The following is a 16,932-nucleotide window of genomic DNA, read 5'->3' as shown; positions in this document are numbered from 1 at the left end:
AAGAAGCCCTGTTTTCCAACGCTGTACTGTACATTTACTTGTGCAAGAACGCACATGCAGTGTAGACGCTCTGCAAGTTTTTGTGCAAGAACAGTTGTTCTTGCGCAAAAAGCCTGCCGTGTAGACGTAGCCTTCCAGAAGGTCTGTGGGTAACTTTGAGCACATGCAGAAGTCCCAGTATAGTGGGTGAATAGGGACTTGCTTGAGGCTTTGTCTACACACATAAGTGATACCACTTTACATATGCCAGTTTGGTCAAAGTGGCATAATTACCTTAGTGAGGGCATAGTCTTACAGGTATCAATATTATCTAGATAAGGCTGAAGAGCTTTGCTGACTCCAAGTCAGTACTGGAGTGATCTATGTCATTGTTTCCACATTTTCCCTGACTCACTTATACAGGATTTATTTTTCAGCAACTGGATCTACCTGTCTAGACATTGCCACTGAAATCAATAGGGCCCAGCGTGGACTGTGGATCTATTTGCAGGATTGGGGTGTGCAGGCAAGCTACCGCATGGTTCTAGAAGGTAACCTGCAAGGGTTGCGGGGCGATGGAAATGGGTTTGTGCCCTTTTTAATGATGTACAATGAAGGCTTGGAATGTGATGGATTGGTTTGGTTCGGTTTCAATATTTTTGGTTTATTTTATTTTATTTTATTTTATTTTATTTTATTTTTTATTTTTTACATTCGAAATTCAGGTCTCGTCTGCCCTGTTTTTGTGGAAGATTCCATGGATGACCGGAAAGCTAGGGAGAGATGATGTCATGGTCACGAAGGAGATGAAAACCGAGTTACTGAAAAAGGAACTGATTTTTACTGAGATGGTTTAAAACGTTGCTTTTTGCTAACAGCTCTTAACTCAAATGCCTGAGTCTTGGTTAAACATTCGATACCTCCCAACCCTTCAATTTAGGACATGGAAAGCTCCCAAGACATTTCTCCAGGGCTGCTAAAGAGACCTCCAGGAAAGACGTGGTGTACCTGATACTGCCCTTTGTGCTCCAAAAGGGAAGGTCCTGGCCACACTGAAGTCAACCACAAAACTCCCATTAATTCCCATAGGGTCAGGGGTTCATCTCAGGAGTATCATTCAGGGGTAACACCCACCTGCACACATGGGCAAGTGGTAGAACAGGAGTCTTTCTTTTCCATCTGCCCACTTGCAACCACTACCTGGCTCTGCGTGACTAATTAATTCTCAGTCTTGCGCAAGAACTATGATGCTCCCACTCAGGAATAAGCCCTCTTGTGCAACTGTTCTTGCGCAAGAGGCCACTGTAGACAGGCTACATGAGTTTCTTGTGCAAGAAAGCCTGATGGTTAAAATGACCATCAGAGCTTTCTTGTGCAAGAGAGAGTCTACACTGGCACGGATGCTCTTGCGCAAAAACACATCTCTTGCGCAAAGGCACATGCCAGTGTAGACGCTCTCTTCTGAAAGAGTTTTTGCACAAGAACTCTTCCGCAAAAGAGTTCTTGCGCAAAATCATGCCAGTGTAGACGTAGCCTCAGGGCTCCAAACCTATTTCCCACTTTCACTTGCTTGTTTGCTTTCTTGTCTGTCTGGGCCTGATGCTGCTTTCTCTGCTGAATGGCCCCTTTCCACAGACTCATTCTAATATTTATCAATTGATTATGTATTATGTAAGATACCTAACGTGCCCAATGCCCTATTTGGGGTACATTCTGCTATTATGTGCTTAGATGACAGTTTTATGGCTGCATCTGTAATTTTTCCTTACCAGAAACAGAAGTACCAGTACAAGGTTGATTGTCGTATGTTCTTGACATGGTCTCGTGTACTATGCTTAATCTGCATTATTATGCAAAACATTCCTGCCTCTCAAATCTTCTCCCTTCCAAACCTTGCCTGGGTGGTTATGTGCACCAGACTTGAGACAGGCCTCGCTTTTGCTTTTTAGAGATCCGGACTGCAGTCAAGAAAGACATTATTTATTGTCAAGATAGGGCAGTCCTGGTTCCCCTACAGCTGAGAGGGGCATGACTGGGCTCGGGAGGCTGAGGTTGGCCTCGGAAGGCCAGGGAGCGTCATAGTGTTTGGGAGGCTGAGGTCAGCCTCCGGAGCATGGGTGTGTGATTGAGCTCTGGAGGCCAAGGTTGGCCGCTGGAGCTTGGGGGGACGTAATAGGGGTCGGGAGGCCGATGTCGGCCTCGGAAGCCCGAGAGGGCATAATGAGGCATAGAAAGTAGAGGCCAGCCACCGGAGCCCAGTGGGCAATTGATCTTAGAAGGTGAGGTTAGATGCTGGAGCCCAGAGGGGCGTGATAGGCCTTGGGAGTCCTGGAGGGTGTGACCAAGCGAGAGGGCATGATCGGTTTTGGGAGGCCGAGCTTGGCTGACGGAGCCTAGGGGACGTGATCGGGCTTGGGCGGCCTAGTTTGGCCACTAGAGCCCGGGGCACTGGGATTGGGATTGGGAGACCAAGGTCAGATGCCAGAGCCCAGAGGGGTGTGATCAGGCTGGGGAAGCACAGGTCAGCCTTGGGAGCCCAGGAGGTCATGATTGGGTTCTGGAGGCCTACTTTGGCTGCCAGAGCCCAAAGCATTGAGATCAGGATCAGGAGGCCGAGGTTGGATGCCGGAGCCGGAAGGGGTGTGACTGAACTTGGGAGGCCAAGGTTGGTCTTGGGAGCCCCAGGGGGCATCACCAGGCCCGGGAGGCTGATGTTGGCCTCAGGAGTCCAACCTCAGCCAATGGAGCCCACAGGGTGTGATCAGGCTTGCAAGGCCAAAGTCGGCCTCGGGAGCCCAGGGGGACATGAGCGGGGTTGGGAAGCCAAGGTCGGATGCTGAAGCCTGGAGGGACGTGATCAGGCTCGGGAGGCCAAGGTCAGATGCCAGAGCCAGGTGAGTCGTGATCGAGCTCGGAAGGCCGAGGTCGGCCTTGGGATCCTCGTGAGGTGTGACCAGGAGTCGGCCTTGGGAGTTCATGAGGGCACGATCGGGCTCAGGAGGCCGAGGTTGGCTGCGGGAGCATGGGTGGTGTGACCAGGATTTGGAGACCGAAGTTGGCCTTGGGACTCCATGTTGTGCTTAAAAGAAGCACACGGGATCTTTTTCAGGGGGATAAGGCAACACGCCACATTTATTGAGCATACATAGATCAATCAATACTTTATCATATGCATATGATACATTACACTCACACACACACACACACACACACACACACAAACAAGCACACTCCATCCTATTAAAGCGACGACGAGTCCTGTGGCACCTTATAGACCAGGGTTTCCCAACCTATAGGTCGCCATTACATTTCAAAGGGGTCACCAAGTGTCTCCCCAGGTGGATCTGCGCCCTCTCCTCCCCCCCGTTTTTGAATTGCATTGGCTCACTAAGTCTTCCTGAATTGTCAAAATGGGTCTCCATCTGGAAAAGGTTGGGAACAACTGTAATAGACTAACACAGGAACCACAGGCCGCCTCACCGCTTTTGCAGATCCAGACTAACATGGCTACCCCTCTGATATTTGACTCTGTCTTGTTACCAATAGTTGCTCCCCCTAACGCTACAGGCCAGGTGAGTTAGATGGCAGAGGGGTGAAGCCTGGCTTCTGCCGATCCAGATCGATGCTCCGATGTTGAGAAGATGAAAACCCGGGGCCCCCCTGCAAGATGCCTCATATTTATCCCTCTCATGCAGCCAGTTAGTCATCACCTCATCTTTTTTAACGCTGCTTCAAAGAGGGTCCTTCCAAGGGAAGAACTATGTAGCACTTTAAAGACTAACAAGATGGTTTATTAGGTGATGAGCTTTTGTGGGCCAGACTCAAAGTGATACACTAAAAAAAAAAAGTGAACAGGTGAAATTGACAAATCAAATTTTAGAACAGAGTGGGGGTGAGGAGGGAAGATAAGTTTCTGTGAGGTAGTGACATAGGGGTGATAATAGAGGAAGTTTCTGTGAGGTAATCTGTCACTTTGGTATATATGTTTGTGCCGATTTTCTTCCACATATTGATCTGAGGAAGTGGGTCTGGCCCACGAAAGCTCATCACCTATTAAACCATCTTGTTAGTCTTTAAAGTGCTACATAGTCCCGTCTTTTGTTTCAGCTAGACCAGACTAACAGGGCTGCATCTCTATCACTCTTCCAAGGGCAGGGACTCGCTGCTTGTCTCTCAAGGCCCTCTGGATGTCCAATCTTCTTTTCAATGAGCTCACTTCACACGTCTGATTGTCCTTGGCTCTGGCTCCCAGCCCCTCTCTAACCTTGCAACTGCTGCTGGAGGTGCTCACCTTTCACACCACCTCCATTCACACCTCATTCATTTCAACAGGGCAATTAATGAAAGGGGAGAGATCTATTCTACTCCCAGAAAAAGACATTTTCCTATTCCTAAGGCCTATAATATAAAGGGCTTAATTCAAAGTTCCAATGGTCTATAAGAAACAAAGATATATACAGGATCTATCTATATAAGGACTCAATACAAAGTTACATGAGTACGATACATCCTTATATGGAAATGTTACAGAGATTCATCCACACCCGGGGGGGGGGGGGGGCGGAGGCAAGATCAGGCACAGGAAGCAGAGGTCTGCTGCTAGAGCCCGGGGGGAGGGGGGGGGGGTTTGAAGGAGGGCATAATCAGGCTCGGGAGGCCAAGGTCGGATGTCAGAGCCCAGAGGGGTGTGATCGAGCTGCAGAGGCTGAGATCGGCCTTGGGAGCCCCAGGGGGTGGGACCAAGCTCAGGAGGCCGAGGTCAGCCTTTGGAGCCATGGGGGGCATGATTGGGCATGGGAGGTCGGCCTTGGATGCCCAAGGGGGCATGATCAGGCTCAGGAGGCCTTGTTCAGTCACAAGAGCCCAGGGTGCTGTGATCGAGCTTGGGAGGCTGAGGTTAGCAGCCAGATCCTGGGGGTGGGGAGGAGGCATGATCAGGTGTATTAAGGCAATGGCTTTGGAGGATAGGGTCATAATTCAAAATGATCTGGACAAATTGGAGAAATGGTCTGAGGCAAACAGGATGAAGTTTAATAAGGACAAATGCAAAGTGCTCCACTTAGGAAGGAACAATCCGTTTCACACGTACAGAATGGGAAATGACTGTCTAGGAAGGAGTATTGCAGTAAGGGATTTATGGGTCATAGTGGATGTCAAGCTAAATATGAGTAAACAGTGTGATGCTGTTGCAAAAAAAGCAAACATGATTCTAGGATGCATTAAGAGGTGTGTCATGAGCAAGACACAAGAAGTCATTCTTCTGCTCTGCTCTGCACTGATTAGGCCTCAGAGTATTGTGTCCAGTTCTGGGCACCACATTTCAAGAAAGATGTGGAGAAATTGGAAAAGGTCCAGAGAAGAGCAACAAACATGATTAAAGAGCTAGAGAATGTGACCTATGAAGGAAGACTGAAAGAACTGGGCTTGTTTAGTTTGGAAAAGAAGATTGACAGGGGACATGATAGCCGTTTTCAAGTATCTAAAAGGGTGTCACGGGGAGGAAAGGGGGAAATTGTGTTCCTTGGCCTCTGAGGATAGGACAAGAAGCAATGGGCTTAAACTGCAGCAAGGGAGGTTTAGGTTGGACATTAGGAAAAACTTCCTAACTGTCAGGGTGTCTAAACACTGGAATAAGTTGCCTACGGAAGTTGTGGAATCTCAATCTGTGGAGATATTTAAGACTAGGTTAGATAAATGTCTTTCAGGGGTGGTCTAGACCAGCAGTTCCCAACCTTTTTCAGATGGGGACCTATTTTGACAATTCAGGAAGACTTGGTGACCCAGGGCAATTCAAAAAATGTGTGCATGGCTCCTTAAGAGACACCTGGGGAGCTACCTGGCGACCCTTTTGAACTGTAATGGCGACCCATAGGTTGGGAAACCCTGGTCTAGACAGTACTGGGTCCTGCCATGAGGGCAGGGGACTGAACTCAATGACTTCTTGAGAGCCCTTCCAGTTCTAGTGTTCTATGATTCTATGGGAGGCCGAGGTTGGTCTTCGATGCCCAGGGGTGTGTGATCAGGATTTGGAGGCTGAGGGCTGTCGCTGGAGCCGGGGGTGTGATCAGACTTTGGAAGCCAAGGTTGGCCTCGGGGTTCTGGGGGGGGGGGGGGGGTGATCGGGCTCCAGAGTCCATGGTTGGGCTCGGGTGGCCGAGGTCAGCCATAGGAGCCTGGGGGTGTGTGATCAGGTTTGGGAGGCCAAGGTCGGCCACGGGAGCCCAGGTGGGCGTAATCGGGCTCAGGAGGTTGAGTTTGGCCAACGGAGCCCAGGGTGGCAGGATTGGCCTCAGGTTGCAGAGGTCTGCCTCCAGAGTACGGTGGGGCATGATTGAGCTCGGCAGGCCGAGGTTGGCCTTGGATGCCGTGACAAGGCTTGGGAGGCCAAAGTCGACTTGGGGGCGGGGGAGGGGAGTGATCAGGCTCTGGAGGCCAAGGTCGGCACCTGGAGCCAAGGCGGGGTGTGATTGTGCTCAGGAAGCCAAGGTCGGATGCTGGAGCCCAGTGGGGCATGATAGGGTTCGGGAGGCCGAGGTCGGCCTCGGGAGCTTTGGAGGGTGTGATCAGAGTCAGGAGGTCGAGAACGGCCACCAAAACCAGGGAGGCGTGATCATACTTTCAAGCCAAGGTCAGCTGCTGGAGTCTGGGAGTGTGGGATCGGGATTGAGAGGTTGAGGTCTGCACCCTGGAGCCCAGGGGGGCCTGAACAGGGCAGCGGGTATGAACAGGTTTGGGAGGCCGACCTCAGCCATCGAACCCCGAGGGGCGTGATCAGTGTCAGGAGGCCAATGTCGGCCACCAGAGTTCCACAGGGCATGTTCATGCTGGGGAGGCCGAGGTCAGCCACTGTAGGCTGGGAGTGGGGCTTGATTGGAGTCAGGAGGTTTAAAAGTTGGTGAAGCCTTAGTTAATTACTTTGAACTGGCCAAATCAACACCAGATGCTGGAATATTTACCAACACTCTCCCCACTTATGCAGGATCTGCTGCTGCTGTTCAAGCCATGATTGGCTGGTCCGATCCACCTTGTGACCCAGTAGACATCTGTGTGGTCCCAACAGAGCTAAATACTTAAAAACATCCTGGAACAGGCATAGTCAGTATCACTGACGTCAGGGGGTTAATTAAAAGCCTGACAAATTTATATTGGAAATTTTGGAGCTACTTTCAAGTGTCTCAGACTGATTTGCTTCTGGGAAGCAACTCAGATATTACTATATGTATGTTTTTCTGCCATGTGCTGGCTATTTTAGATCTTATTTTCAGGCACTAAATACCCCAAGGACAGGGGTAGCTGAGCCCCAAGAGAGCTTGCCCCTGCATTACCACCTTTAAAAAGAATAAGAGTGTTTGTACTGGGTTAGAGCAATGGTCCATTTAGTCCAGCATCCCATCATCTAACAGTGACAGGGACCAGACCCTTTGGAGAGAATGAACATAACGGCCATTTTTCAGTGACACATCCTCTGTTGTCCATTCCCAACTTCTGGCAGCCAGAAGCTTAGGGACACGCAGAGCCATGACACAACCCCATTAAAAATGATGTGGCATTCACTCTCTTCCTGTCATTTTATTCAGTTGAGGTTGAATCTCTTTAGTCCAGCACCTTCTGGACCTGACAGGTTCCGAACCAGAGAATTTTCCGGACCACAGGAAGTCAATATTGTCTAGCTGCATGACCAACACTTCCACACTTCCTGGGCTCTTGGAAGACATTTAGGGGTAAATTAGAGCTAAATAACAACACAGAACACTAAGAGCCAGGACTGGTGGCTGTAAACAAACTTTATTGGATCATGGGAAACGTGGCCACACCCATGACAAGTGGACATCCAGCTAATTACAATCATGGTGGACCACGGATGTTGCCATACCGGACAGTGTCAAATAGAGAGGTTCAACCTGTTGTTTTATTGTTAAGTGGTCTCTCTCTCTCTCTCTTCTAGTGCAGGAGATATTTCTACAGGATGTGCTGTCCCCAAAAAGGCAAGGTCTGTCCCAACTGGCTCATCAGGCTTTGGTTTCAGGGACATCATTTTCCATCCAGCCACTTTTGACTTCCCCAACCATATGGATCAGGTACCCACTTTGCAGCTGCATGAATGGGAGGCAGTTTTCAGTGGTTAGCTGAGCTAGACTTCAACACATAACCTGCTGGATTGTCATAAAGCACCTTCTCCACTTTGCTGCTGCACCTCAGCTGGTCAAGCAAGAATCTCAAGTAAGAACGGGGAAGTCATTTCACCTCTGCTCTGACTGTTGCTGCACTCGGGGCCCAGATTTGGTGTCCACAATTCAAGGAGGATGTTGACGAATTGGAACGGTCTTCAAATTGGAACGGTCTTACCTACCAGCTCTGTGCTCTTGGGGAGCCAGGGAGTGACATTCATGGAAAACCATCCTCCTCCCCTTCCCCTAGGCCTCTGCTAGAATCAGACAAAGCAATGAAAAGGCCGGGGAAGACACATCTTAATTCCTAGTTAAGGAAACACCCCAGCCTCATCTGCATTGAAGATAGAACAGAGGGACATCTCATTAGCGTACAGAATGGAGACCAGTTCTTCCAAGGCAGGAACTACGGGATACTGAAAGCGGAGAAGCACTGCCTGATGGGAAATCTCTGCTCCAGATGCTAATGAACCCCAGGCCTGCTCACACCTAAATTAGTCATTATCAGACTAATTCTAGTAATGATTCTATTGACATCTAAAATACTGAAACTGCCCAGTTGCATTGTGAGCTCCTTCAAGGAACATCACCCATAACGAGGTGGGATCAGTCTCTATTATCTCGCCTCTGTTTCTCTTAGAACTTTTTTCCTATCCCTATAAAAACTCGTATCTTTGCCCCAAGAAAAACTGTTCTGATACCTGCATTTAAACTGCATCAGTTTCACTGAGACTTTGTCATCTCCTGTCTGACTGTGCTGGGGGTGCTGCTCTGCTTGTCTCCTGCCCTCTGGACCCCTGGCTACCATCATCATCTGGGAACCCTGATCAGTGCAAGCTCCACGGAGTGGTGAGGTCTCTCTCTCTCTCTCTCCAACCAACTACCTATCTCTAAGCCTAGCCTCCTGACTCTGCCCTATATAAACTGTTATATGGTTAGCCAGCCCTAACATTTGTAATCAGTTCCAATTTAGATTTAATATTGTAACTGTTTTGTGTGTTTGGCTCCCTACATATATGATAAATAATGTTCATTGTTAAGCTGGTTGCTTCTCTCTCTCTCTCTTTCTTTCGCTCACTCTTCCTCAAGGGGTGTTGTTTTGGCTTCCCCATTCGCTCTGCAACAACGCTTCTTGTACCCAAGCTAAAGATCCCTGTAGTGCCCAAAATCCTGTGGGGTTTGTTTATCGTGTGGTTTACCTGTGAATGACTGTGTTGTGAAAGTGGGGATAGGGAAGTGCTGAACCTGGGGACATTTGAGGATGGCAGCTTAAAGTGCTGTTTAATCCAGCCCACTGAGTCCAAAGGCACATGAGGGTGCAGAATCCAGAGACATATAAGGGGTCAACTTGTGAGTGCTGAGTACCCAGTCCTTTCAAGCGTGCTCTGTTAGTGGGTGTGAGTGTCTGTGTGTGTTGCTAAGGTGGGAAGAACCCCATCCCGAGGAACCTAGTTCCTACAAGAGAGCTCCAGTGGGAGGGGGAATTGGCAGCAGAGAGAGAATTCAGCTCCATATGAGAGCACAAGTAAGCACAAGCAGCACACTGATAGAATTGATTACCTTCCCCAGTCCCATAAGAGTAACCCTGATAAAGGAGCATACCCCATAGTATTGGGCAAATCTGGTAACAACAGGTTCAAAGAAGAGCCATGAGCTATTTAACTTAACAGAGAGAAGATTAAAGGGAGACTTGACCACAGCCTGTAAGTACCTAGATGGGGAACAAATATTTTGGCAGTTGCTTCATTCTGGCAGGGAGAGAGAGAAAACACGATCCAGTGGCTGGAAGTGAAAGCTAGAGAAATTCAGATGAAAAGAAATTTCACGGAGAGGGTAACTAACTGTCAAAACAATTTACCAAGGTCATGATGGATTCTCCATGGCTGGTTATTTTTAAATTGTAAAAAACTGAAGTCCGGGCAGTTGTGCCCAGTTTTAGGAGCTGGAGCCCAGGGTCAGTCTTGGTGTGATAGGCCAAATGTCAAAGCCAGGGTCAAGAATCAGAGCTGGGTTGCTTATGGTGAGGTACGGCTGGGTCTAAGGCAGAAGCAGGCCTGGGAACAAGCAGGAGCCATTGTAGCAAATGCTTTGAGCAGCCAGCACCCTGCTACTACTGCTTGTCTTAAGAGCAAATATGCTAATTCCCCCCAGCCAATTGGGCAGTTTGGCCAATGAGGTGGCTCCACTGGAGCCCAGCTGCCCTTGTTAGACTGCGTGAGGTTTAGCTAGTGGGTAAGCAGGGTTGCTGTGGGTCCTTTCTGGACATAACTCAATACTGGATGTTTTTCTGGCTTTGAATGATCTGATTTAGGAATTATTCTGGGAAATTCTCTGGTTTATATTATACAGAGGATCACAGTGGTCCCTACTGGAATGAAATCTATAGGAAAGGATGGCCAGTACATGGCTCCCAGTCAGCTCAGTGGACTCACTGTGACATCTTCACTGTATCCCTGGGTGCTCATGAGAAGCAGCAACAGCAGGAGCACTCGTCAAATCCCATCTCAAGCTCTACAGGAAGAATTCACAAAACCTCTGCGACTGTGGAATCAGAAATCAAGACTGAGCAGCTGTGAACATCACTGTCCTGGAGACTCCAGCCTCAGGGAAAACTAGCTAACCTCAGGTAAACTAGGCAGCAGGTGTTTGTTCTGTGAGACTCGCTCATATATTAAGAAATAGGAGGCAATAAGACCACTGCTAGTTAGTACAATCCCAGATTGGATGTATTGAGATAAATACCTAGCTGCACCATGCTTTGCAGTATTTTGAGCATCGTACAAAGAATGATGAGATGGGCTAAGGCAGTTTGTGGAGAACAGAAAAAACAGCTGGTACAGATGACACATTCAAACCATTTTAATTTACACAGAGACAATAAATGCATTTACAATACTCGGCATAACTTATTACAGAAACATAGTTCATACTAGTACCACCAAATCTGCCAAGACTTCTGGAAATACATTAATATGAAATGATGGGGAAATAAACAATCACATTTAGAGGGCTGTGCAGAAAAGCAAACAATACATGCAAGACCCAATCCTGTAGACATGCTTAACTTTACACACCTGAATAGTCCTGACAAGATCAAGGTGGTGTGTGTAAAATAAAGCCTATGCATAATAGAGATGTTAAATCCCATTTAATTAGTTAACTGGTTAAACATTAAGTTATTGGGGAGGTGTATGTGAGGGGGACTACTCCAGCCCTACTGGGCTGGCTGACACAGCCAAGCTGGAACGCCGCTCCCCCCCCCCAAATAGATGGGGGCTGCTCCGGCCAGTCTGAAGCACCTCTGCCCATGGTGCACCCTAGGCCTGCAGCAGACAAAGGTTGCTCTGCTGGAGAGCCTTTGCCCACAGCAGGCCCAGTGGGGCTGAAGCAGCCCCCTGCTCACACCAATTAACCATTAACATTCCCAATGCATAAGTGTTTGCAGGGTCAGAGCCCAAGTTAAACTTTTGGAATGTACAATACTGTGTAGTGATTATTCATAACATGCATAAATAGTAACAGATAAATAAATCGGGCTAACTTTGATTTGTAGTGAATGCTCTTGCTAACAGTAAAACCTAGTTCATCCACAGTAGAATGGGTATGTTGTTATTACTTTGGCAGAATGGATACATCGTCATATATGTTAATTTCAACACTTTACCCAGACAGCATGGGGAAGGAGAATTTCTCGCTATTCTAAGAAACTTTAAAGTGCTTACAATGTTTTATAAAGAAAAAACGTATTGGAATAAGTATAATGGCTATTGAGGAGTGCAGTAGACTGGGCCCAATTCTGCAATATGCTTAGGCAGATGGGTAGTCAAAATGAAGTCAGTGTTTTGCTGGATCAAGGTCAGGGCCTCAGATAAGTACCTGGCTGAACTGCAGTGCAAGCGGTCTGATGCAGTGATGTGCTTAAGACATTTCACCATAGGTACGTGATCGGTACCACTGAAGTTATCGGGATGGGGCATAGGGTTAAGTTTAAGCATGTGGTGGATGAGCCACATAAATCAGCATGATATCTAAGGGTTTGATCCTGCCCAGCTAGAACAAGCCCTATTATACACACTGGGGAAGTGATGGCAGATAGAACTAGGAGCTGGACATCATGTAGAAGCTTAATTTTTTTTAAAATCCATACAGATGTTAACAGCTGTAAAAATACTTTATGGACATAAATTATAAAATATTGCTTTCAATTAAATAAGAAATGCTGTTGGTCAAAAATTAAATAAAAAATCCTTCCTAGCTTATTTATAATGGACACTATTTTTGTTTGAAACAGGGATTACATAAATTAGATGTATTAACAAGACTAAATGCATAACTGTTGCATGCATTAATGTTTAACTATACAGAAAGCTTGAATAAGAAAATCCCTTTAGCAGCTGACTTATAGCTTGTAGCTGTCCTCTCAACCCTTACCAAGAAAGGTGTGCACTCGTTAAGGGTGCATCTACACTGCAGGGCTTAAGTCGAAATAAGCTATGCAAATTGAGCTACATCGATTGTGTATCTTATTTCAAAATAGCTTATTTCGAAATAGGGAGCGTCTACACAGCACTTATTTCGAAATAGAGCCCTCTTCCTCCAACTTCCCTTATTCCTCGTACAATGAGGGTTACAGGAGTCAGAGTAAGAAGTTGGACAGTATTTTGACATTATTTTTAGATAACTGCCTGCTGTGTAGATGCAGACTAAATTATTTTGGAATAGCGCTAGTTATTTCGAAATAGTGTTACAGCATAGATGTACCCTTTCAAAAGTTTTCTTCATTACTACTCTCCTAAACCTGTCCTTACCTGATGATTAATTCAGTGATACACTTTTGAACTATTATGTGTAACCCATTCAGTTGTTGTTTAAGCAGAGTTTAATAATGAGTAGTCCTACTGATTCATAAAATGAGGCCTTCAAACTGTTACTTTCATGACACTGAACTGAAATATCAGAGAGAAGCAACTGCTGTTTTGTAGAGAATAAAGCGTTTATCCACCGATCTCCCCCAGACCTTTAAGTCCCACTTCATCCAGCATTCCCTTTCCCTCTTCTGCTTTCTACTGGATATTATTCAGTTCAACTTTCAGATAATGAATTGAGGTTGTAAGAGATCATTTATAGGGAAAATAAAGAAAGGGTACAGGAAAGGTCCAAAGTGAAGGCTCTGTATATTTTTACTGAATAATCTTCCTAGAAACATTCTGAAGAATGATTTCAGAAGAAAACAGTTTTGACTCTTAGCATTCCCTAGTTGCATTTGCAAGTCCACCATTGCAGAATTAGGCTGGGGTAAGACTGGCAAGTGAAACTGACTAGACTATTTTCATAATTTAATCTCAGTGAAATATGTGATGTTAATCACTGGCATAAATGGTGAAAATAAATTTAAACTTCAAATGTCCTTTCAGTTTTAATAATCTTCTAAGGGCTGGTCCACACACACACACATGTTTTCCTGCTTTAATGACTATGGTATAATTAAAATGGTACAACCATCCTGGTTTCTGACACTTTATATTGATATAAATGTGCTTATACCAAACAGCTGTTCCTGTAAGGGAGGGGAAGTAAGCTATATAAGACAGCTTGTGTCCACACTAGGGACTATACTGGTAAACTATTTCAATAACAAAATTGCACCTGTAACTGAAACAGTTTTATTGGCATCCAATCAGAATGTAGATGGGGCATAAAACATTTAGACACACAAAGAAGGTAAAGTGGGGTTATTTTTAGCCTTATTCTTTGACTTAATATTTTGCCTTTTTCTTCTAGTAAGGTGCCCCCAGTCTTCATCTCTTTGTACCACACCAAACCTTGGTAGGTTGATCCCAATTATCTGATAGTCAGCAGTGATGGGAAACAATGTAACCACACCTCCCATTACTATTAATGGGGGCTTTTGAACAAAAATGTTGCTTAGAACACTGCCTGAGGCATAGCTCAGATTTTTTCATGCATCTGTTGCTGTGCATTAAGACGTTAAAATTACATAATAATGCAAAATTTTGATTGGCCAGTGTCTCTGGAGACATCCAGTTGGTTTTTGTCCCGTACCAGGATGGCCTCATTTCCATACTGTGAGTACCACATACTTCGGCTTCTACTCAAGTACGTACCAGGTGGGGCAGACTCCAATTTCTGCTGCTGCTGCTGCCAGATGAGCAATGAGGTGTCCCTGTAACGAAGCCTGGCATAGCTCTCAGATAAAGCTTTTTCAGCTAGTGGCACCCGTGCATTCATTCTGTACCTGTCATTCACTCAGGCGTGAGACCGGAGGCTAAACAGGTTTTGTACCAGCTTTCAAGTGCTACAATGGATTGATCAGGGCTTTACAGGTATAAGCAAGGGTACAATGCTATTCTGCTGCTTTGAGATAAAAGGCAATCTCCTTTAGCTGTGGCACTCTTGGGTTTTTCTGACACTTAGGTCAGCAGGCATAACATTCTATGCAACAGAGGATGCTTTTGGTATATATATTACACCACCATACATGACTTTTGCTTACTCTCAGTGTAATAAACCTCTGAAGGGCGTATTGTACACTGATAATGCCCTGTCATTTTGCAAAAGCTTAATGTGCACATAGCTCCCTTTGCTACAGGGAGTCCATGGAGACACAGCTTCAACAACCTGAAGCGGAGGCCTAAGAGGTAATGAATGACTGGTTGCTTATGTCAAAACAGCTATTCCTGGAAGGGAAGGGAAGTAAGCTATATCAGTATAAGAAAGTTTTATACCAATACCAGACTCCTTAAACAACAGAGAGATTTTAACTGCACAGGGTGAAGCAACAGAGATCTAGGAGTTCAACATGGTTCAGACCTGTGTCCATTTTACTCATCATGCCTGGTTTCTTATCACTTTTAAAACAGATTTATTGATAGGTGTGTGCAGAGTCTCTTCATTAAAAAGCACCAGGCTAGAGATCCACCCTTCAGAGCAGTGGATTTGAAGCACATCAATTAAGTTCTCTCTGGTTCTCCAATTCCCAAAGATGTGTTCTCCAGTAATAATCATGATTTTCCAATGGAAAAGCAGCAGAGGTTACAGTTTGGCATGTGGTATGTGTGGGAAAGTCCCAGTGAAATAGACATGGCTGGCAGGATGGGCTGTGTCAGTACCTTGTTGCGTGTGGGTGGGTGGTAAAAGTCTTCGCAGTATGGGCCTTCTCACCACAAACTGGCCTTACTCAGGAGTTCACCCTTCTTTTTGTTGGATCTGTGTTGCAGCTTCAACCTAGAGCGACAGGAAGAACAGGAATGCTCAGTCACGCCCTGCAACCCAGAGCAAAGAACACCCTCGGCACCATTTCAGGGCTCTGAGTCCTAGCAGATACTATAACATCTGCTGGGGGGGTGCACTAGTCTTCTTCACTTTGGGCCCCTTGTTGATGTTATGTGTGTGACCTGTTCCCCGCCCCAGCCTCTCTTTGTGCTGATCTTTGCTTTCAACCCCCACCAGTTAGGGGTGATGATCTAAATCTCCAAAACCCACTCAGTCAATTAGTCACTGCTGGGAGGGGGGGGGGATCGATACCTCCACCCCCCTAGTCATTGCTGGGTTGGGGGGATCAATGTCCCCCCAACCTCCAAGTTACTGCTGGGGGTGATAACCCCCCAATCACTACTGGGGGGGGCGATACCCCCTCCTCCATCACTACTGGGGGGGCGATACCCCTCCCCCATCACTACTGGGGGGGTGATACCCCTCCCCCATCACTGCTGGGGGGGGTGATACCCCTTCCCCATCACTGCCGGGGGGGCGATACCCCTCCCCCATCACTGCCGGGGGGGCGATACCCCTCCCCCATCACTGCCCGGGGGGGCGATACCCCTCCCCCATCACTACTGGGGGGGTGATACCCCTCCCCCATCACTGCTGGGGGGGGTGATACCCCTCCCCCATCACTGCTGGGGGGGGTGATACCCCTTCCCCATCACTGCTGGGGGGGCGATGCCCCCTCCCCCATCACTACTGGGGGGGCGATACCCCTCCCCCATCACTACTGGGGGGGCGATACCCCTCCCCCATCACTGCCGGGGGGGGCGATACCCCTCCCCCATCACTGCCGGGGGGGCGATGCCCCTCCCCCATCACTACTGGGGGGGCGATACCCCTCCCCCATCACTGCCGGGGGGGCGATGCCCCTCCCCCATCACTGCCGGGGGGGCGATGCCCCTCCCCCATCACTACTGGGGGGGCGATACCCCCCCAGGTCACTGCGCGGGGGATGCCGAGGACCCGGAAGCCCGGTCCCCTCCCCCACCTGCCGCTCTCCGCCGCGCCCCGACCTCGGCTTCCCCCGTCGCCACGACACCGCGGCGCCTGGGAGTAGCGAGAGCATCGATGGGCAGGGGAGGCGCCACGAGCGCCGAGCAATCCATCCGCGCGGCGCCTGGCGCGGCCCGTCTCCCTGGGCGCTGCGCGGTCCTAGCGCTGCCCGGCTCCCTGGCGCCGCGCGCTGCGGGCCTGGTTCCCCGGGGCAAGGTGCACGTGGCACTGGCCAGCCCCGCTGCTCGGAGACTCCCTTAGGTGCCGGGCGCGCTGGGTTGCATGTTGCCGCAAGTTCCCGCTCTGGGGCGACCGAGCATTTAGTTTAGCTCATGGGGCTTCCCAACTGGGGGGCATGAAGAAATTCCAGGGGGGCCGAGGCAACCCAGCCCCTCCCCATCAAGTGTTGCTGCCCCTGCCAGTTTTTTTTTTTCTCAACAACTTTTGCTGTTGGGGGGGAGGGCGTGGGGGGGGGGTTTCAAAAATGAAAAAGGGGGTGTGATGC

General features: G+C 48.1%; 1 protein-coding gene across 2 annotated transcripts; it reads right to left on the bottom strand.

Moving 5' to 3' along the window:
* Positions 1-10,851: 10,851 nt before the first annotated feature.
* BRD3OS (BRD3 opposite strand) lies at positions 10,852-16,561 on the bottom strand. 2 transcript variants are annotated; one of them, XM_075905463.1, is made up of 2 exons: positions 16,448-16,561; positions 10,852-15,392 (listed from the first exon to the last, which is right to left on the bottom strand). In XM_075905463.1, the coding sequence occupies exon 2, from the start codon at positions 14,394-14,396 to the stop codon at positions 14,142-14,144; it is 255 nt and encodes an 84-aa protein (XP_075761578.1). In that variant the 5' UTR covers positions 14,397-15,392; positions 16,448-16,561; the 3' UTR covers positions 10,852-14,141. The 2 variants fall into 2 exon arrangements, with proteins under 2 accessions (XP_075761578.1, XP_075761577.1); XM_075905462.1 differs by having other exon boundaries at positions 16,423-16,550.
* Between the last annotated feature and the right edge of the window lie 371 nt (positions 16,562-16,932).

The sequence above is a fragment of the Pelodiscus sinensis genome, chromosome 22 (genome assembly GCF_049634645.1).
Source record: "Pelodiscus sinensis isolate JC-2024 chromosome 22, ASM4963464v1, whole genome shotgun sequence".
NCBI lineage: Eukaryota > Metazoa > Chordata > Testudines > Trionychidae > Pelodiscus > Pelodiscus sinensis.
This window is presented reverse-complemented; position numbering and strand designations above follow the sequence as displayed.

Excerpts from the sequence above, each read along its gene's own strand:
- BRD3OS (XM_075905463.1), bottom strand. The coding sequence starts at position 14,396 with ATGAATGCACGGGTGCCACTAGCTGAAAAAGCTTTATCTGAGAGCTAT.